Source organism: Pholcus phalangioides, unplaced genomic scaffold (genome assembly GCF_987345545.1).
Source record: "Pholcus phalangioides strain wild (caught in Gottingen) unplaced genomic scaffold, Ppha-v1.0 ptg000024l_1, whole genome shotgun sequence".
NCBI lineage: Eukaryota > Metazoa > Arthropoda > Arachnida > Araneae > Pholcidae > Pholcus > Pholcus phalangioides.
The window spans coordinates 2,174,131-2,197,532 of record NW_028301616.1 but is presented as its reverse complement, the minus strand read 5'-3'; the positions used below and the strand labels follow the sequence as shown (position 1 = coordinate 2,197,532).

Sequence of the window (23,402 nt, the reverse complement as noted above, 5' to 3'; positions counted from 1 at the left end):
TCATTTTACGGGACAGTGTCATTCAAATAATTTACTGGCCATCGTTTTCGTGATTATACTCTTTTTTTTGTAATTTTTTCAGTGAAAATTATTTAATATTATTAAATGAAGAATTAACTATCAAAACAAGAATCATTTTTTAACAAAATGAGTTTTCTGCAAATAAATATGGTCAATCGATGTGATATAGAAATTGCTTTTTTCTCATTTGGCAACAAAAAACTTTGCTGAACTGAAACTAAAACTAATCTCTGTCTTATCATGTTGTTTGTGGTACCTGTTGCTAGAGATGTACGTCGCGTTGTGGGTTTGATTCAAAGCCGCTTGTAAGTTAATGCAGCTTTGGTTTGATTCGGCATCAAGCTGCTCATGATTCCGCTCCTGTCAATGAAAAGCTGGAAAATCAACTCCCATTAGCAAGTAATTATAATTATTTGTAGTCTTTGTTGAATTATCTTTTCATTGTTATAATGATCCCAGATGGCACCATACAATATAATGTACTTATCACGCAGTCCCTTACCAGTGATTCTCAACCTGGGGCCATATGGTCTTCTCTTTCGGCCCTGGGATATTCTAAGGGGATGCCAAGGGTGAAAATCAGATGAAAGTAGAGAGTCGCAGCAAGCGGTGAGGTGAAAGTGGGGTGCTACAGAGAACTGATGTGAACAAATATAGCATTCAAGTGAAGTGTGTTGGAATAAAATATGACCACCTTTCAATCCCAAAGCTGTCCGTAAAACCAGGCCATCTTCACCAATGGGACCCATGACCTCATATCAGGGCCAGATCCGTCTTAAGAGAATCATGGGGGGGCTCCAGGCCAAGTGATTTTTCTGAGGTTCTACCTGGCCACTTCTCGAAAAATTCAACTACTTCTCGTTTTTCTGAGGCTCCTCTCCTCTTGAGGCCCGGGCAGGCCCATGCATTAAAACAGCACTGATTGGGGTCTACCCGATGAGATCTAATACAAATGCAAACATGTAAGCTTTTACTTCCAGCTATGTATAGGACTTCAAGAAAATAGCTTTTCCTTAGAACCCATGATGGTGAGCCAGCTGTGCATAAAACTTCGGAACAGCTGTCGTATGGTCCGCCACTTGGCGACTCGCCGCCAAGGCTGTCAGACACTATGGACACTGGAAAAAAAAAATCATCACCGTGCAAAACATAATAGAAATCACCAAGCATAAATATAGAAAAATATATCGGTGAAAAAAAATTACATCTGGACCATTTTTTAAATAATAAACAGATCCATGCATTAAAACTAAAACCCGGACCCTTTTTTAATAAACGGATCCGGGCATGAAAAATTCTGTAGGCTCATTTTAAATAATAAACCGATAAGACAGAAGGCATGGCAATGGATGAATAAGTAATAAATAGAACGAATTAATAAAACGGTATGATACAACCTGACCAGATAATAATCCAAATGACTTGGTTTACAGAAGGGAGGAATAATAATCCAAGAGACACGATGGAAATGGAACAACAGCTGTTTTGAATTTTTGAAAAAACTCTGTGAACAAAAGAAAAATCCTGTTTGGCGAAGCCAGCGCCATCTGGTATCACTCAGCAAAAACTGAAAAGATGTTAAAAAATACGGCAACTCGGGGCCCCATTATGACGGTCTTGGCGACTTATCGCGAGAAAAAAGTCGCCAAAGTCGTGGCGGACCATACTGCATCTGTTCCGAGGGGGGCTTGGAATGGAAAAGGTTAGGAAACACTCAGCCCACTATAAATGAATTTATAGTGTGAAAAAAATGGTAGGGGTCCCCGTGGCTGGAGCCCTGCTATTCCATCCATTATAGGGGGCCCATGACTTCAGCCCAGGGTGGCTTCAGTGAATGAAGTCAGTACTTTACATAATGCCATATGGGACCTTGAATCTGCATTGGTAAGTGAGGCTTCTGCGTATAAGTGGAGATAGACTTGAAAGTGTGGGAGGAGGAGTTGCATGATGATGTCAATTCGTATATATACATACATATTAGATCAGTCAGCTCTCCCATATATTAACCATGTTTTTGCCCAGTGATTTCAGAAGGCTCCCAAATTGAAATATGGGTAAATTCTGAATATATACAGTAAACAACTGTTTGTCAACAATTTTTTTTTTATTGCTAGACTCGATTTGGGGCTATTTACTAAGGATATAAGACGAGACTAAAAATATATGTTTTAGCGCCAGAAAGGGTGATGTTGTTGGCATTATTGGTATAAGTGCCACTTGAAATAACATATATGTTTTCTTATCTTAACAATAAAATCTGCGGATTGAACTTCTGGATGTGGCAGTAGTGTTCATTATTGTAGACGAGCATCTTACCACTGTGCCAGTCGTGGGGGCCCCCTACCCCAATGTCATTCGGGCCAGATCAATTTTCACCTCAAAATCACTTTACAGATACACCTCTATTTTTCAGAAAGGATTTTGAGTCACTTCATGCAAAATGAGTGACTGACGTGAGGGAAAATGCATTTAAAAAGAAAAAACCTAAGACTTGAGGGGTTTCAGTGCATTCAATAAGACTAAAAACCAAACAGTTTGGACATTCTAAGAACTTATCGTTACCATTTGTGTATGTGTGTGTGTGTGAGAGAGAGATAGAGAAATGACCTAACTATTGCATAGCTCACAACTTTTTTTCGCTATGGCTCATGAACTTTACTAGTACTACTAAACCACACATGCACCTTGTTTACATTCCTCTTCGGAACTTCTAACAAATTGGTGCATTTTGGAATGTGCATGCATGTGTTGTGAATGTAACATGAAGTTTTTTTCTGTGTAATGCTTGTTATGCATCATGCTGCCATCAGTTTTTCTAACTATGAGTGAAGATCACGAACTTCACTGCATATTGTAGCCTACATCGTGTAAAACAAGAGATATGTTCAGTTCAGGGTTGGCAGGTTTTTGACGGTTTAAACCGCAGTTTAAACTGACATTTCAAAAACCCTCCGTCAAAAACCTTTGTCGAAAACCTTAAATATTGTTTTTCGATATAAAAATTCCTATTGGAAAATGCACACGTCAATTACATGTAATGTTTAAAGTGATTGCGTTATACAAAGAGTACATATTTAATATCATTCTAAAATAATTTTCTACTCTCTACAGAATTATTTTGGACAAAATGTTTTTTTTTCTTATAAAATATACAATTTGAATAAAGCATAGCATAAACACTGAAGGGAAAACTATGGAATGATTGGACATTCTCTGATTCAAGATGATTCTTGATCTTCCAAAATTTCTTTAACCGCTTACATATGTGTGTAAATATAAGCATCTGGTGGACTCTTTTTACAACAGATAAGTGTTTAAAAAAGTTTATTACATCATATATGCAATGTTAATTCCTGTTATTATTAAATTATCTGGATAATCACTGCGATACTCTTATTGTGCATAACATTGAAATATATCTAGCGATCAAAATACTTAATTGTAGAACTAAAATGTCATTTAATTTAGCAACACTAGCTTGTACATGAAGCTTAAGAAACTCCTGTAACTTATCCTTAATCAAACTTGACTATTCTTACTTTTGCACTATGATATGGTATACTTATAATGCAATGGTTTTCCAACTGAAGCTGTATTTGATTTTAAATGTGCAAAACAAATGCTTTGGGCATCAAGTCCTGTCGGTTCTGCTTTGGTTGAAAATACTCTTTAAAACTCTGTGAATTTATACACCCTGAGCTCTAAGAAATTTTTAGATGAAAATAAATGAGTTTAATTAGTGCATTAACAGATTCTGTGTGAGAATTTTTACATGGAATAAAATTTTGGGCAGATCAAAAAATTTAAAATATCAAAATAGATTCTCAGTAATTACAATTCCGAATATAAAACCCTTTAATCTACATAAAAGTAAGCGTTTTTTATTTATTTATCATATCTATCAGGTTACAAAAAACTATTTGACAACATTGACAAGTTTTTTACTGTTTTAATACTGATTTATAGTTTCTGAAGTCTAAAACCTAACTCTGTGATGTCCCTATCATACATATTTTGAATAAGCAGCTCTATTCCGCTTAGAAAATTGAACACGGGTAGCCAGTAGCTTAGATAAGTGAACCACAAAACTATATTTTATATGTTCTAGACTCTTATGTTGAAAAATTCAAAATTGCAAATTATAATTAATATATTTTTTTAATTATTGTAATAAATTAGTGTTTAAAACTAAAACATTGTATATTCAAAAAAGTAAGTTTTTCATCATGTTATATACCTGCTGTGTTCAAAACATTATCAAAAAGCATTAATTTAGGTTTTTGACAGTTTAAACCAGTTTTTGGTAGTTTTTGACAGTTTAAACCAGTTTTTGATGCTTGTCATGTCAAAAACTGACGTCAAAAAGCCGACCCTGGTTCAGTTTAAATACAAATCCCAAGACCACAACAGGCGAATTGCCCAAAGAGGTGGCTGAAAACAATGTGGATGTTAAATATATCTAAAATACAGCAACCCACACACAATACAAAAACATGTATCTTGAAAATAGTTAGTACAATGCACTTCCATAAAACGTATTATGGTTGTCTTACCATCAATACCAGGATTTACTGCTTGAAAAAAATTATATCCCCTAAATTTTTTTCTCCGTACTATTTATTTCGCATGGATTTTACCAGTCATACAATATGGTATATCGGTATGGGTTGGTGATTATGACTCAAATATAAATATAATAAGAAACACTCTGAGAAAAGTTGTGAATAATATATCTGAAAAAATAAATATAATCCAGGACTGTCATAATGATTATAGATTTGACATCAATAAACTCTATCTTTACAAAATATTATTCTTTATTCAGAAAAATCCCAATTGGTTCAAAATTAAACACCAGCAGAGACAAACCAGACAACACGGAATTCAATGCGCCATAACTAAACCAAACAAAACCATCATACAAAAACAATTCATATACATAGCACCTAAAGAATATAATAGATTGAATGACGAAATAAAAACAGAAAAATCACTACACAGATTCAAAAAACTACTCATAAACAAAATCAACACAATTGAATAATAATCCCTTATACATGCATCTTTTTTTCTCTCTTTACGAATGTAATGTGAGGACTGAATATTATATCTTAATTATATACACCATTGGTCTGTTGTCAACCCCAATATATACTACACTATCAATATGCCCTGGACGAATTATGTAATCCCTTGGGCTAATATATAAATGGTAATATATATGTTTTTTGTATATTGCGTCTGTAGGCCTATTATATGTTGTACATATATGTGTGTGTGTAATAATAAATTTCAAAGGTTGCCCTTATCAATTTCTTGTCAATTTCTTAGCTAAGTATGGATAGCTTCCCTTGATTTATCCCTCTATGTCTGTTGCACTTCTTTTTAAATGTGCCAATTGTGTTAGAACTCATGACCCCCCAGAGGTAAGCTATTTCATTTAATGACAAACCTATTAGAGGGAAAACTCCCTGCAACACAGCAACCTGGAATTGTCCCTTACTAAACGATACTGGTGACCCCTTATTGAAGCTTGTCTGGAAAATTCACTTCCATGCTATTCATTGCCAAGAAAATTCAGACCAACAATTCACTGAATGGGACAAAATTCACTGGCAACAGTTCAACATGAGTGAATGATCGAGTGAGTGGGTGAGTGAATCATTTACTCACTAGGTTGCCCACTCACTAACTACGATATCATTCAGTGAGTCAATCACTCAGTATTCTTCACTCTGACTGACTCGTGTCAAACTATTATCTGTGAATTTTATCAGCAGTGAATTTTCCGTCGATGAATTGTTAGTCTGTGAATTTTCCTAGCGATGAACTTTCTAGTAATGAATTGCATGGTGGTGAGTTTTCCTTAAATTTTGTTGAAGCAGTTGATTGATGGTGTATTAATAACTTGCGGTCCATCCTATCTATCCCTTTAAAAAATGTAACACCTCCATCATATCTTTCCCACACCTGCGTTTTTCCAATGTAAACATGCTCAAGAAATCAAGTCTTCCTTCATAGCTCAAGCCTTGTGTGCCAATAAGAGCAACACGTAGCTCTTCTCAGCACCTCCTCAACCTAAATACCCCTAATACCTATGTCCCTCTACGTACACTCCCCATGTCCCTCTGTAGACCTTATGGCATACTCCAGTCCAGGATAAACTAAGAAATTTTTCATCTTCCTTTAAATTCTCTTTCACCCAGTTGTGAGGTTGTTTGTCTCAGCCTTCGGTCAGTATTCGTCTTTCTTACAGTGCCTTTCAGTGTCTTATGAAAATGACTAAAATTTTGGTCAAAATCACACACACACACACACACACACACACACACACACACACACACACACACACACACACATTCGATCCTTTCAATTAACTCCCATAGAAACCTGTGGGGAAAATCATGTTTCAGCTAACAAATGTGATTCTGGAATGAATTGTCTTTATTAGCCAAGGTATCACTGTACATATAAAATCAGGGATGTTGATAGAAAAAATATGAATAAATATGTTTAATATAACCAAAAAAAAAAAAAAAAAAATGGAGGAGGAAAAGTTGTCCCCACAGTTTGCTTGAAATTTGAAAGATCAGGTGCTTCCAGAAACAAGTTGATGAAGAGGTCTTTTTACCAAACTTTGCGTCATATTTAAGTCATAACTAACTTCAATTATGCTGTATTTTTTTTAATTTAATTACATGTGTTTACTGTATTTTTGTTTTTTTTCATTCAAGGATGAATCGAAATAATAATTCAGGGTCTCGTGGTCGATGGAATCATGGAAATAGAGGTGGCTATGGTCCAAGAAACAACAACTTCCAAGAAAGGCGCAGGCAGTGTAATAATTTTCAAAATAATAACAACAATATTTCCACCAGTGAACATTTTGAGGCATGTCAGGATCAGATATTGAATGATGATTGGAGCAACATCACTTCACAGCCGATGTATGAGACAGACCAGACAAACGTTCCTAAAACCAACCCACAGTATGTGCAGAACAGGGGTCGTCCTGCTAACCGAAGAGGTGGCCGCGGTTACAAGAGGAAACCATTCCGACAGAAATCATCAGATGATCATTCGTCTGGTTCTGGTGTTTCTGCAAAAAGCAATTTTTTCTCCTTTAAAGGTTCGAAAAACAGCAGTACAAATGGGAGTCGTGACAGACTCGATTTGGACTGTGGCGATTCTGACAGCGAAAGCATCTCCTCCTCGAGGAGTTCTCAAAGTTGGAGGTCATCTAACACAAGCGAAACTTTCGAGCGAGAACAGAATCACAATAGGAATGAATTCCTAAGGAATGACATAACCCAAACCAGCGGCAACAAGGTATCTGAGATGAATTATTTTTTGACTAATTATCTGAATAGGTTGCAGTCCATAACCCCCAAGGAACTAATCAGAGATTACAGGGAACAAATCAATGAGAAAGCTGAGAATTGCTTTCACAAGTGCGAGAGTGCTCTTGAGAAGGCTTCAGAACATATCCGCAATAATGAGGGCAGAACAAGATTGGTGTGGGAAGCGCACCTGGATGTAATCAAGAGACAACAAGAGACATTCGATAAGTTTATGTCCAACCTAAAATCAGACTTTGTTGATATGTACAAACTTGACGTGGAAACCATTGCGGCGAAATGCAAAGAAATTTTGGGAGCAGTGAATAAAGAGTGTATGTTATTCAAACTATCACTGCCAGCTTATGCTTTCAAGCAGCAGATCATGAATTCCTTGAAAGAACATCAAGTGACAATATTATTGGCAGATGCGTGCTATTCCGCAAGTATTGCCATTCCGTTGTTCTTGGATGGCATGAGTAGCGAAGGTGTTATAGTATCTTGCGAGCCTACTGACGCAATGGCCATCGGTTTTGCACAATCTCTCAAGAAAAGGTTGATTTATTCTAAAATTAATGGAGCGCAAGACATCGTCGCTTATGAGACGTCCAAATCAAGCAGTAGAATTGGGGTTTCGAAAATTCTGTTCACGACCACCCATAATCTGTTCGAAACGAGTTTGAAGGATCCAGACTTCACTTTGTATTCCTGCATAGTCTTCCATTATGATCTCAGGCGCAACGTGGAAACAGACTTTCTGCTTGAATCGTTTAGATCGTGCCTTGGCAAGAGGGAGTCCTGGAAGATAGTCTTTATAGTGCAGCCCGGAATCGGGACAGATAACTTGCAATCTTATTTCTCCAAAACAGCCACTGTCAATGTGGTTACCACTCCAAACTTGATTTTACCTGTGCGCACATTCTGGAAGAAGAGCTCATATTCAGCGGATAGCGACTATCTGAAGGAAACGGCAGACACTGTAACTGCGATTCACAAGCTCAATGGTTCAGGGGACACCCTGGTGTTTTTACCAGATGAACAAGATATCAAGGTATTATCTTGTCACTTGTCATCGGTTTTTGAAGAGCATCAGTGGTATGATATCAGATGCATCGAGCTATACAAGAATAAGGTAGATGAGTCTTCGTTGGTGTCTTTGCTCAATGTAGTGGTAGAAAAACAAGGAATCCAGAAGAGAAAGATCATATTGGCCACGGCGTGGGCAGAACTGATGCCTCTCCCAACAGTATCTTTTATAGTAGACACAGGTGTTGCTAAAGACAACTGTTACGATTCAGAAAAGTTGGTTGAGGTGTTCAAAAGCAGATTAATCTCCTCAGGCAGAGCCAAGATTCGGAAACTGTGCGCTGGGCGGTACCACGAGGGCATGTGTTACCGGCTGTACAACAAGAGGAATTATGCAAAGCACATGATCAAACAGGAGTCTCCTCATCTTCTCGTCAAGAGTCCCTACAACATCATGATGCAGATGTTTCGATACAGACCTGAATATCCCATGGAAGTTGAATTTGTCGAGTCTATACCTTGTGACGTCAGAGACAGGGCCCTAGAAATGCTGAAGAGTTCCGGTGCAGTTAAGGACAGCAAGCTTTCCGCTATGGGGAAGCAGATGGTGCAGCTCCCCTATGTACCAACCTACTCCAAAATCATAGTCATGGGCACCCAGTGGGGATTTGCATTTGATGCTATCGTTGTTGTTGCTTTTTTCATGGTGAACAAGCCAATTTTCATAGCCAGCAGCGACAAAGACCGAGAGAGAAGAATCGAAGCCATGAAAATACAGCTATTGGCTTGTGACAGTGACACGTTCACGTTTCTGAACATTTATTGGTTGTGGATGGAGAACAACTACAACCGATCCTGGTGCCACAACCATTGCATCAACTTCCCTACGATGAAAGAAGTAAAGAATAAAGTTGGTGAAATATTACAGGATGTGCGCGACCACCTGGAAGAGGATGTCCATCCCGAAGCTGCATACAAAAAAGAATCTGAGCGTTTAGTCTTGCAAGAGCTCTTGTTCGAATGCTTCAAGGATAACCTGTGTGTGTACAACGGACATTACCGAACTGGCTACCAATTATTAAAGAACTCATGCATGACGTTTTTTCACCCATCCTCGCCGGTAATACAGAGGGGGGAGATGCCAAAGTTTGTCGTGTTCGACTCTCTGCACACGTCCTCAAGGAATTACATGATGGGTGTCACAGCTATCCCAGAATCTGTGATTGAAAAGGCCAAGGAGATGGGTAGCATCGATGAAAAGCTCTTAGACGTACTTCAGCCGAAACTCTGCCCGTCTGTCATCGAACCTGTCTCTGTGATGCTCATCAAGCATATTCTGCTTAAAGAAAACATAGAAGAAAATATCAGGAAGGCTGTGAAGTGTAATTTTGTTGTCGTTGAGCCATCTGTCGATGAAGGGAAAATAACATTCTTTACTTTACTGGAGATGAGGGACAAGGTGAGAACATACATCCATGATGTTCTAGAAAACATGAAAAAACATCTCCTTTTGGAAGAGGAAAATCAACCGCTGGAGCTGAGTAAAGGTGACTCCCGCGTTTCGTTTGAGATCACTTGGAAGAAAGGTGGTTCTGTCACTTGCGTGAAACTCACAGACAAGAATAAGATGAAAGCCACTGCATCCAGAGGTGAAGAGGATCCCGCCGAAAGTCGGAGTAAAAGTGCAGTGCAGTGCAGCGTCAAAATTACTTGGCCACGTCGTAAGAGCAAGGGCTATGGCTTCGTGTCTTTTAAACCAGACGATTTCATTACAGGACGTCGTCTGGCCATGAGGTCATTGTATGTGAAAGAATCGCAGGCAGAAGTACAACTGAACAAGAACGAAGGGCACCAGTTGTACGTATCTGGTCTTGGCCCCTGTGTCACTGAAGAGGATTTGAAAGAGGCCGTCGAAAAATGTCTTTGTGGCATTGTAACAGAGGAAGTGAGAATAATATATGACAAGCCTTTTGTTACAACTTTCGAAGAACTCGAGGATTACAAAAAACAACTGGTTTCACAGTGTTGCAAGTACGTCGATGGAAATAACTTCTCTATTTCGGTTCCATCACCTGAAAAGACGGAGAAAATAATGACGGCTTTCATCCATGTCACAAATTCACACGATGCAGAATACCTATCACAAAAACTAAATGGCTTTCACATTGGAGAAATTCCCGTTTATAAACCATTACCAGTATACAAATCTGTTATATTATGCAGCACAGATGTTTTCAAAGTGCTTGGACAGAGATTCGAGGAGGACTTGATGAAGCTCGAACAAGATATTGGCAGGAATGCAGAGTTGGAGTGCACCGGCGAGTTTTTTCATTTCAATGCTAATGCTCTTGAGGGAGTGGACAATATGGCCAGTTTGGAACTGCTGACCAATAACAGCGACATCATGAATCTTCTGCAAGGCACTGTGCATAAATTACTGGAAGGCGAAGTTGTTACATGTCGCATGATTGATGGACTCCACAAACTTTTCACGCACGGTGGCCATCTGTGGTTGAGAGCTCTCGAGAAGAACGAAGGTGTGCATATAATCGATGAGTACAAATCAAAGACGCTGAGGATATATGGAGCACCACACGCTTGTGACAGAGCCCACACCAGGATACGGAACTTCATTCAAGACATCGAGAATGAGATCGTCAAGGTGAAGAAACTGGGAGGAAGAAGAAATGCTCGGGGTCTCTTGAAGAGCATCATTAAAAAGTATGGCATCAATTTATCATCTCTCATAGAGCGGTACAAATTGAGGAATGCAGAAATGAACATAAGATCGTCAGAGTTGACTCTCCATGGTCGCTCAGAATGCATCGATAAGGTAAGAGAATTTATACTTTGAAGGAAAAAAAATTGACTTGTAAATGAGCTAAACATAACTGCGTCATTGATTCATTGTCTAATGTTGCTTACTGTTTTGTCCGCTCCCCTCATAATTTGGCAGGCATCACAAGCGTTAGACAAGTTGTATTCAGAGTGTTCATCTGAGGCAATGGAGTATCAGTCATTCTCTGAAGAATGCTGCTCGACGTGTGGAGTTCCGCCATCCCAACTGTCCCTGCGCCTGGAACACTGTGGTCACCTGTACTGTGCAGAATGCCTTAATCTACTAGTGTTGAACACACAGTTTCCAATCAAGTGCTGTGCGGAGGTATAAACTTGTTTCTTCCTATGTTATGATGATGAATGTGATATTTTATCAATGCTCATTAAGAGCCACTTAAAAAGTGTGCGGCAAGTGCGGTTACACCAGGTGCCCCCCCGCCTTGCCCCCCCCCCCCCCCACTGAAAAAACAGATTTTTGCACAGTTTCTGAAAGACCTACATGTAAACTAAACGAACATATATTCAATAAGAGCAGAAAAAATCCTCTAAAGTGTTACCATTTCTTTCAGAATATCTGGATTTAATAGCGAGCTATAAGTGCTGAAAGATTGGCAAAGTTCTAAATTGAATTGTTGCCGAAATTTTTAACTGCACATTCTGTATGCAAACACCCTTCTGCAACGACCCTGCATACTGTCATGCACCTACTAATAAGTTAACACTATACAGGCCATTTTGCATCATTAGTTTATATTATTTCAGTTAGTTACTAGATACAATATCAGAGTCAACATTGAATCCCTCTTCAGGCACACATGTGCTCTCTCTCCATAATAATGACCACTGGCCTCTGTAGCTTTTACCGTGTATTAGAGGGTTCTTTCAATAGGAAGGAGATTCACAATAAGGAAAGTATTAAATCATATAACAATTAACTGATGTTTAATTCATCTATGTAAGGAGGATGATTCTGCATGACTGTCTTCGTCTACAACAAGGCGCACACATATACGTATAAACAGACAGTAAAAGGAGAAAAAAAAGAGAGGAACTGAAACTAAAGAGTGTGGGTGGCCTCTTCCTGGAACGTCGTCGGGGGAGAGAGGCCCCTTCTGGGTGGTTTATCCTTCATCCTCCCTGGTGTTTTGCAGCGAAATCTTCAAAACAGCTTCAACCCAGTTCAAGACCAATCTTTCAGGAGCTTTGAGTGCCCGACCGAATCTGGATGTTGGTCTTGCGTCAACGGTGTTGTCCATGGGAAGATCAGGATCTGAAAAAGATCTGTCACTACAAGAGAACAAATTAGAAGGTGCATTGTCGTGCATTTCCAATGGAAAAATTCTTTGTATTGGACGCACAAATGTTCCGGATTGAGACTTCACTATGACAGTTCTCAATTTTCTATCTCTCCCCGGAATCAGCTGAGTGATTCTCGCCAAAGACCAATCCATTCTTTTTTTGGAATCGTCCCCAACTAGGACGACATCCCCCACTTTCAACTGGGTTGGTGATAGTTTCGTCTTTCTTTGAATTAGTAGACCCAAATATTCTTTACAAAACTGCTATCGTAAATCGTTTGACACTTTCTGTCGGTATCAGACTCTCTTTCTGAGGCTAGTAGCTTCGCACTCATCAACGTCTTGCACTCGTAAACCATATTTTGGTTTAGAAACATTGCGGGAGTTATGGGGGTCAAATCTTCAGTACTTTCCGACACATAAGTAAGGGGTCTTGAATTGATGGCTGACTCACAGTCACACAACACTGTTGACAGCTCTTCTAGAGAAAGAACAGTTCTTCTCAAGGTTCGCCTGAGCAATTCTTTCAGTGTGCATACTAGCCTTTCCCACCAGCCACCCCACCATGCTGCTGTGGGAGGATTGAATTTCCAGCTAATACGTTGTGTGGAAGAGTATTTAGCTATTTTCACCCAGTCTGTTTCACTGAAACTATTGTCAGTACCCCTGAAGTTGGTACCATTATCAGAATATATTACCCGCGGTCATCCCCTCCTTGCTATGAATCGTCGCAGTGACAGAAGGAAAGCATCGGTCAATAGAGCAGAAACTAACTCCAGATGTACAGCTTTTTATATTGCACATGTAAACAAAACTATCCAGGCCTTTTCCTCCTCCTAACATACAAGGGTCCTGCCTAATCCACACCCACAACTTCGAATACCGAAGCATCCTGTACCCTATCCAATGGAAGTGATACGGGATCACTGTTAAGTGATTTAGCCTGAAATCGTTTACGTCTAATGCAATCTTTCAAGACACTTCTTCTGAACCTACGACCTCTGAATATCCAGAATTTTTCTCTTAGACTACTTAGAAGAATTTGGGTCCCTCCATGGCAGTTTTCTCTATGGTAATATCCAATTAGTCGATGAGTAAATAGACATTTATCAGGTAACAAGTTAGGCGATATGAATGAGGGTTTGTCTACGCGTTCAGTTATTCGAGTCCTCATTCATATGATACCTTCCTCATCTGTGAATGTATTAAGAACAGAAATATCCTGAGGGACAGGAAAGTATTGTGTCTGTACAATTCTTATATATCAGTGTTTTTTCTGCCGTTTCAATTTCATCAACAGAAAGTTCTCTTCTCAACTTGGATGAGTTTTTCCTCTTGAAATTGAAAATGAAACGCAGGATCCAAGCCATCGAACAGATAATCGATTGATAATTTGAAAATCTCACCGAATACCATGGAACTTCCTTCACTGAAAAATTGAGATTACACAATTTCACCTTCCTTCTCTCTGAGTCCACTTGTGTCATTTGACAAGCTATTTCATTTGCTGGCCAGATCTCGAGAGACTCCAGCAGCCAAGAGGGCCCCTTCCACCGTAATGAGCTTTTTAATTGAGCAGGGGAACAACCTCGTGATAACAGATCAGCAGGATTTAACTCTCCTGGAATATGTCTCCAACACCTAGGATCTGTCAGTTCATGAATTTCCTTAACTCTATTGGCCACAAAAGTCGACCAATTTCATGTTCTTTTATCCACCATAGTGCTACCATCGAATCACACCAGAAAGTAATTTTAAGATCAGGCATGTCTAAAGCTTCTCTAATGGAACTTGCTAAACGAGCACATATGCAACATGCCATCAATTCCAGACAGGGAATGGTTAATTGCTTCAAGGGGGGACACCCTTGATTTTGCTCGTAGCAGAATAACTTTAATGCCCATTGTTGTTTCCAATCTTACGAAAATGCATGCTGCGTAAGCAGTTTTACAGGCATCGACAAAAACATGAAATTCGGAATTTTTTCTGATATCTATATAACGAGGTATTTCAATATCTTTCAAGCAGGCAAGTCCGTTCGACCACTCTGAAAATGTTTTCTCAATGTGGTCAGGCAAGGGAACATCCCAGTTATACAAATACAAATACAAATACAACGCCACAACAGGCAAATTGCCCAACGAGGTGGCTGAGTTAAGAACATCATGGATCCCGAGCCCCTACTGCTACCCACACATGCACCCCCCCCGCCCCCCCCCCCCCCCGCGGAACCCCACCAACGAATCGGTACATGCGGGGATGTGCGTGTACGTGTAGTGCTACCTGACGTAAAGTTTTGTTTCTGTGTAATGCTTGTTATGTGTAGTGCTGTCATCTGCCCCCAGTTTTACAAACTATGAGTGAAGTGTTATGGTTGAATGATTTATCGTTGTAGGACTGTTGCTCTCTGTGGCGAGACTTTTTAACGGGGAGATCGGCTCGCATTTGCGCCTTGAAGTTGGGAACCACAGAAAACCAACTTCAGCCGACCACCACTGTGGGGTTCGAACCCGGATCCTCGCATCACGAGTCCGGCACTATAACCACTCGACCACCACAGCGGTGGTTCAATTTCATTTTCCATGTATCTTGCACCAAAATTTTGGGTTTTATTGTGGTAGGACACAAAAGACCAATTGGATCGAAAATCTTGTGTGGTGGTAAGCTGAAGTGGTTTTCTGTGGTTCCCAACTTCAAAATGCAAATGCGAGTGAATCTCTCTTAAAAAGTCTCACCACAGATAGCAACAGGCCTACAAACAGTACAAATATTGTCATTACACTTCACTTCTGAAATATAGATGGCAGCACTGAAAAAATCATACATAACACTGGATATGCACTCAGACTGTTAAATACACACACCTGAGTTGTGCTCAGTTTGTTCTTTCTTTGTTCTCAAAGACATAAAAAAAAATTGTTATCTCTGAAAGCTAGATGAGACTAAAGAAAAATGACAACTTGACCAGAGTGGCGAGTTCGCAAGCTTTCACTGTAAAAGTTGGGTGTACATGCGTTTTTCTCAAAAATTTTCTGTTATTGTAATTCCAATTTAATAACCATAAAATTGAAAAATTTTAAACACTAATCCCAATTTTTTTTCATTTCCATGGGAACTTGGGATTTGTAAATCCCTCTATGTGTATAAAATATGTTCATCATCCTTATAATGTATGTTTTTGATTCATTTCATGTTCGTCCCACCAGGACTGTGACAAAGATTTGATTCTGGAAGACATACGCAAAGCTCTTGAGAACGATGATAAAGAAATCAACAAGATTCTGGAGAAAGCGGTTACAGATTTCATCGTGAAGAACAAGGATCACATGATGTATTGTCCAGCTCCAGACTGTCCCATGTTTTTTGATTTCAGGACCGTTGCCCAAGATAAGTGGCACTGTCCACTGTGTCTCAATGACATTTGCATCAGGTGAGTTTTTTCACCCTCATGCACACAAATTACTATATAATGCTGTACATCCCGTTTCAGGATGTAATCTTCTTCATTGCACCTCTTTCCAATACATGTAGTCCATCACAAACTGCTATTTCAATAACTTTTGCATGATTCTTCATATTTTTTATGAAGACTTTGATTTACCCTGCACTCTGTCATATAGCAACCAATTTAAAATCATATCACGAATGATACATCTCCTTCAAATAGACATCTTGATGGGCTTCACTGTGAAAGCATGCCAGCTCCACAGGCAGCTGCTCTCTTCCAGTACATGATATGTTAGGAGCATTTTCCTAGTATCAAAAATATACAGGTTAGAGTAAAAACAGTAAAACTTCCCTATCAAATATGACTCTAGTTCTCTTGGTTTGCTTTAAACTCAATAGGGATATGATATATGTGTGTGCGTGTACAGAAACCTTGTCCTGAACGTCATGGGGGTCTACCATTTCCCCATCCTCCTCTGTTCTCAGGAGGAACTCACTCAGCATTTCACGACTGATCAACCTCAATTTTTAAATTCACATATTAAAATGCACTTACATGCAAAAAAAAACTGTAAATTCACTGCAGATAGTTGTATGGAATATAGATGTTACGTCAGAAGAAAAATATGAATGAAATGAGGTATGATTTCTTTAAATTCTCGAAATTTTTGACCTCGATCAATCACAATTGTTGATTGAGTAATATCACATTCCAGAAAATCAAATAATTTTAACTGACCATTGCTAAAATTATTTACACATTGTAATAATCAAAGGCGGGAAGAGGCGAACATAATTTAAATTATTCCTCGGTCTTCAGGAATCAAGGTACAAATTGCCATTTCGTTGATCTATTATGCAGAATTATCACAAAAAAATTAAATTTATGCTGAAATATGTTAATTAAACGTCAAAATTCATATAGAAAAGGAATTACTCACTGCTAGAGCTAGGATTTTTTTGCTCTAAAAACTTCTAAAAAATGCCTTTATGCTCTTAAAAAACTGTAAATATACGAAAACTAAATGATTTTTCACAGAAATCTATAAAGAATGGTGTTTCAGCTAACAAATGTGATTCCGGAATGAATTGTCTTTGTTAGTTGAGTGAGGTATCACTGTACTCCTCTTTATGTCTGCAAATAAGACTAAATAATAACTAGCGTAATGACATCAATCACGTGATTCTATCCTCCATGGCCCCTCAAAAAATCTAAAAAATTACCGAATGAATGAGAAATTATGTTTTTCTGCACACTTCATGGGTGAGTAATGTATATATATTTTCTGTTCTCAGGTGTAACGTTGTGTTCCATCACGGCTTGTCCTGCGACATGTTTCAAGGCTCGAAAAATGATCCAGATTATTCTTATAGAGTAAGTATGTCCAATATTTCTGTAATTTGCAGGAAATACACAAGAAATTGCTAGTTAGTGTTTTCAGCAAAAAAAGAAAAAGTATTTAATTTTAAATGATGAGAATGAAATAAAATTTAGATAAAGTTTGTTTAATCGTTTATCTTGTTGCTGAATTTGGTTGGAAACTAGATTCTTCTGATTTTTTGTATCTTGATAGAAATGTCCCTAAAAATCCTCAAATTGTGCTTTGCTTGAATGGAAAATCCCTAAACAAAATACTCTTTCAGTCCTTGCAATTCCAAGCTGACCGTTTTCTCAGGGAAAATATGGGAGGATTTCAAGTATTGAAAATCACCAAATGTCGTCAAATATGATGTGAAAAGTGTAGAAAAATCGACAATGGCTGAAAATGAAATGCTAATGCAAATCAGAGTAGGTTGAAATGAATTCAACTGAAAAAAACCCCATTTAATGCAACAAGAAGTACAATATTCACGTTTAAAAGTCGTAATTTTTGTTTATAAGTTGGCAAAATTTAATCCTTGATTTCAGCAAAGGATGAAAGAAATACAAGTAGGATTCGTTGAAAATTGGAGAAAAATGGGACATTTTTGTTTTATGAAAAAAATCGGGACTTCGAAAAACTTGGGAACATCTTGGAAAAATGATTTATATGGTCACCCTATGCAATCCCAACAAATTCCCCAGTTTTCCCTTTTATTTGTATGACATGCTTTCTTTGGTGTGAAGTACAGTATATTGCTTGTGATAAACTACAGATTTCTTAAGTCTGGGAATTGGCACCTATGCAAACTGTAAAGAGCCTGGAAATTCTTCCATGCCAATCTTCTGGTGTAAAAATGTTAAGAGAGTGTTATTTCCCAAGTCTATTATCTATTATGTGTTATTAAGACTTTTATTCTTTCTCTTTACTGAGAATTTCCTGATTTCGGGTTTATGTTTGAAAGGCCCAGAATTTGACCATTTCGATACTCTTTCCTCAAGAGACTTACTGAAAGGTAAAATCAGCATGTCACAGTCTATCACTTTACTGGAAGTAGACTCGCGTTTAAATGTAACGTCTGACACAAGACTTTCAAATGCCACTCTTCATACTTGACTGCATGTCATTGAATAGCTGCTTTTGAGAATGGGAACTTTGGGGGATAAAAATTAGGGAGATTTTCACGTAGATTCTAATTTTGTATGAAAACAAGTATGTGTGTGGGATTTTTCTTACATTTCAATTCCTTACCAAAATCAACGATTAAAATTACTTTCATTATTATTATTTTATTTTTAAACATAATCCTCATGTATTCCCAAGAGATCTGTATGATCTGTCCAGGGAATTTGTTAATGTTAGTAAACATCCATGCCTGAACCAGGATTCGAACCCAGACCTGCACAGTCAGAAGCTAGCTCCTTAACCACTCAAATGCCAGGCTGAGAATATGTATTTACTTATATTTATTCATATTATTTATATATATATATATATATATATATATATATATATTCTATACTTATTAAATAGATAATGACAATTATGGCTGAATTTATAAATACAGTCGAATCCCATTTTAACGAATACCGTTATAGCAAAAATCTTATTTTAACGAACACTTTTTAATTCCCCAAATAAGGTTACATGGGAACAATGCTAGGTAACCTGGAATTCCTTTATAACAAAATTTCATTTTAACGAAGTGATTTCTCTGGTCTCTTGGCGTTCGTTATAATGGGATCTAACTGTATTCGTCTCAATAATATTCATCATGAATAGGGTCACCATGTATCTGGTATTTCCTTTTTACGTAATTTTGGCCATCCCGACTTTTTTATCGTCAAAATGGCCTGTTTTTTCATGTATTTTTGATGAAAAGCCAATTTGAATTTTTATTGACTGAAATCCCAATTAACTTCGAAATCCCAGGTATGAAATTATCTTCTTAACTCATAAATTATGTTACAACTATTAATGAGGACATTCATCTCACACATTTGTTACGCTCTAAACGTTTTATTTCATAGAATTCATTTTAAAGTACTGCAATTTGCAGTATTGCTTCATTTTCTGCAATTGGCGATTTTTCAGTAATTTTTACTAATAGTTAGTTGACAACTTTCCCAAAAAATGATGTTAAAAGTAAGCAATGTCCCGTATTTTCTTGTATTTGAAAACTTGATTTCTTGTACTTTTCTCAAGGAAATATGTTCAGCCCTAGTCATGAACAATTATTTTTATGAACTTAATTTAAGTCCACTGCGATTCTCATTAGCTCTTCATTTCCCGCCATTTAGCTATTGTTCAGATTTCTGTCATAATTAATGGTTTTGTTCTCCTTTGGCATCATTTTTGGCGACAATAGGCAATTGCTGTGTTTTGAGACTGCAAAATATCCTCTTTCCCCGGTAAATAAGGTCAGCTAAGTCACCTCTCTTTTACAAACGAAGCATTCTGTCCTGCCAGTGACTGCAAAAGAGAGGTTTTACTGTATTAAAGTGTTTATGATGTAATTTTTAAAATGTTTTTTTTCTTTTCACGCCACTAAATGAATGACTTTGCGAATTATGTATTTCAGGTCTGGTTGCAGGACACAAAGGCCAACAGCACGCAGTGTCCTACATGTAAAACAGCCATAGAAAAGACTGAAGGGTGCAATCACATGACCTGTAGTAACTGCCGCGCTCATTTCTGTTGGCTTTGCAATAAAGCGTTCCCTAATGGAGATCTAGTATACAGACACCAGTCTCACTGCCCCAGAAGGCCAAATTTACACAGATAATCATTTCTATATGATTGATGAAAACTTAATAACCCTGATTCCTTGTCAGAAAAATATATATATATGCAGTTGACGTTCGTTTTTTTAACAAACCAATACGTATGTGAAAAATCGTTCGTAAATGGGAAAGACATGTAAAGAAATAGTGTATTGTTCCAAACCAGAAAATTAGTTTGTGAAACTTGTAGTTCGTTAATTGGGGGTTCTGATAATTGAGCATTGAGTGTACATATCAGTATTAGTTAAAATATTTGTATATGGGTTTCTTTTTTTTTTCGATATTCGCTTTCGCATGTCAAATTTCTCTGATACATGATGGAAAATTATGTTTGTATCAAGACTTCATTTTTATTCTTGTAAATTTTGTAATTTTAAGATTATATGTACCTATCAATTAATTGTCTGGGCACGTGTATATAAAACACCTGCTGAGACATACTTTTAGAAAATATGTCGGCTTTATTATATCCCCCTCCCCCCCTCCCAAAGCAATGTTTCTTACCCCATGGCTTCCCTTTCAGACCACATTTTCCTTCTTGTGCCCCCTCCTATCCTCCAGGGATGAGACTCTTCATACTTATTGATATACTAGCTGTAATATCCGACACTGCCCGGGTTTTCTTCAATGAGGCTTTTTGGATCACATTATATCTTTCTTTTAAGGACATGCAAACCATGTCTAAGTTAACCAATATGGCGACTTCCTGTGTGACTCATGAAATAAACAAATCTAGATTTAAAGAAACGTAGAAATGAATTTATATATATTTTTCCTTTTTTAAGGTATCCAACTACGTTGAAAACGTAATTTTGGAAAAAAAATATAGATTTTCATTTTTTTTATTTTATTTTTTATAAAAGTCCTATTTGTTGTGATTCTAAAACAGTCCTTGTTTTGTTTATATGACACTTGAAATCAAAGTTACGTTCACTTTAGTGCTGCGTTTTTACATACAACTAATACCCAAATGAAGACTAAACGTGTTTTGCGAAGAATGTTATTTTTGACATTTTACTTGAGTTTGTGACATGATTTGTAAAAATTGATTCATTGCATCCTTACGAAATTTTAATGTGATATTTCGCTATACATTGTTGAGGTTATGAACCAAAATCTAAGGTCTATCACATATAATTTTTGAATTACAGTGTTTTATAGACAAAATGTAGGATGAAATTTCAAAAACTTCAACCGTACTTAAACATATTTTGGTGTAACTTAGGAACATATCATGCAATCCTTTAAATTTTGGTTCATGACCTGCAACATTACTAGCTAAATGTACTGTGAAAATTGAAAAACATTTCATTATAACAAATTTTTTTGTAATCGTGTTTTGAGTATCACATGAATTTTGCATAAAATTTGGCATAAAAACACTTTTTCATAGAAAATGTCATAGGTAGACCAAAATTTATCACTGTTTTCACCATTTTGAGACACTCTCTATCAAAAAATGTTATTAAAGTTCACTCCAGTACTATTTTGAAGAAAAGTTACAAGAAAGGTAGTCGGATACCTTAAGGGTTGCTAAGTATTTCGATCCCCCCCCCCCCCCCGTTTTTCAAGTTATACATCTGCCTATATCAGCTTCCAAAAATGCTTAATTAAAGCTGTGGAATTTTTTCAATGTACTTTTTATGGGCCCATAATTAATTTTAAACTATCCTAACCCACATGAATTTAGGCAGTTGAATATTAAAAGACATCATGGAGACATTAATTTTCATGACAAATAAAAAGTTGAAATAAATGTTATTGCATGGATATCCAACTCAAAAGTAGGTCTGGCTAATTACTTCATGGTTAATCTCCTGGGCTTCATATATCTCTAAGCAGACTCAATATTTCAAAAATCGAGAATTCAATACAGTTTTTAAAATTATTGATGTGACAGGAAAAAAAACCCCCACACCAAATTTCCGCATTAAAATCGGCAATTTTAACACTGATTTCTATGAGGATCACCATTTTTCTGACCCTCAGGAAATATGCGATGGTGATTATGACGTCTATTCAAAAAGCCTCATTAGAGGGAGTATTGATAATGTGGCAAACTATTATAACGTCATAAACTATTATACATATACTGGCAGCGTTAGAGAAGTGACAAACCATTGTAAAGGTGTCTGAATTGCATTGCTAGGGAACCACAGTAATGAAAGTAAATGATCGGAAAGTGATTGTTGAAGCCCAAAAACTATTGTTACCCGACAGTTTTTTGCCCATTTGGGCATTTCCCCTGCTCTGACGAAATTTTAAATTAGCCTATCGTTCAAGTCGGGTCCCATTTAGTATATATGCAAAAATTGGTTGACGATCAATCTAAAATTGTAGATTTGTATAGAGAACATACACACACCCTATTGGAGGGGAGGGTAGTTCTATGCAGGATCGTCTCAGGCTATGTATGTACTCAGTTGGAGGTGATATCTTATATACTTTCACTCAAAAATCATGAAACCAGATCCCATCATATAGGCTTCCCCCGGGTCATGCCGAGATAGGTCCTATGAATTAGGATGGCCAAGGGAAGCTTGATTTCCTCATGTCCAATTTTTTTTCCATAGCGCCTTTTGTTGCCCTAAAAATCACCCCCTTTTAGTTGATGCTTTCTGCGGCTGCATAGTTCACAGGATTCAAGATCCGGCCCTGTTGCTGGTGCTGCATCTGTGTATTTTATAGTGAAGATGGTAAATTAGGCATTTACCACCTTCATTTCAAAATATGGCAGACAGATGGCAACACCAGTATAACATAGAACCAGCATAATTCCGACAACATTGATGCAACACGTTCCAGTATGTATGGTTAAGTAGTAGTCAATTGGGGTAAAAAACATGTGGTGAATCGCCACAGAAGATTCACCACAACGCCAATTTCGACAGAAAGTTGCTTTGGCAACCCTGGAGAAGAAAGGAGAATCTTTCCCCTTTGTGTGGTTGGAGAGTCAGAGCGAGGTGAACAAACCCCACTAGAAACATGTAAAGATGTCCTTTACGAATATATAGTAGTTATTGTCAATTAATTGCCCCAACACTAATTTAATTATAATGAATAAAAGTGATTGGTTACTGTTGAAATGATGAGTGTTCGATTGAGAAGGCAATAACCATCAGGGGCTAATATATCGCCTCAAACACGTGTCCTTTTGGTAAAAAAATTAAGATGAAAAACTGCAGGTATTTCTGTTATTAAGGGGGAACATTTTTTTGTTATCATTGTCTTCATGAAATATGACTCTGGCTTTTGTGACTGATCCCTAAAGAAAAATTCAGTATTCCCGTT

At 37.5% G+C, this 23,402-nt stretch overlaps 1 protein-coding gene across 1 annotated transcript; it reads left to right on the top strand.

The window, feature by feature from the left end:
• Positions 1 to 329: 329 nt before the first annotated feature.
• LOC149068566 (uncharacterized) lies at positions 330 to 21,657 on the top strand. Its single transcript, XM_089251356.1, has 6 exons — positions 330 to 420; positions 6,756 to 11,217; positions 11,341 to 11,547; positions 15,727 to 15,950; positions 17,264 to 17,342; positions 19,910 to 21,657. Exons 2-6 carry the CDS (start codon positions 6,757 to 6,759, stop codon positions 20,111 to 20,113), a joined length of 5,175 nt encoding a protein of 1,724 aa, XP_089107482.1. The 5' UTR covers positions 330 to 420; position 6,756; the 3' UTR covers positions 20,114 to 21,657.
• Positions 21,658 to 23,402: the final 1,745 nt, after the last annotated feature.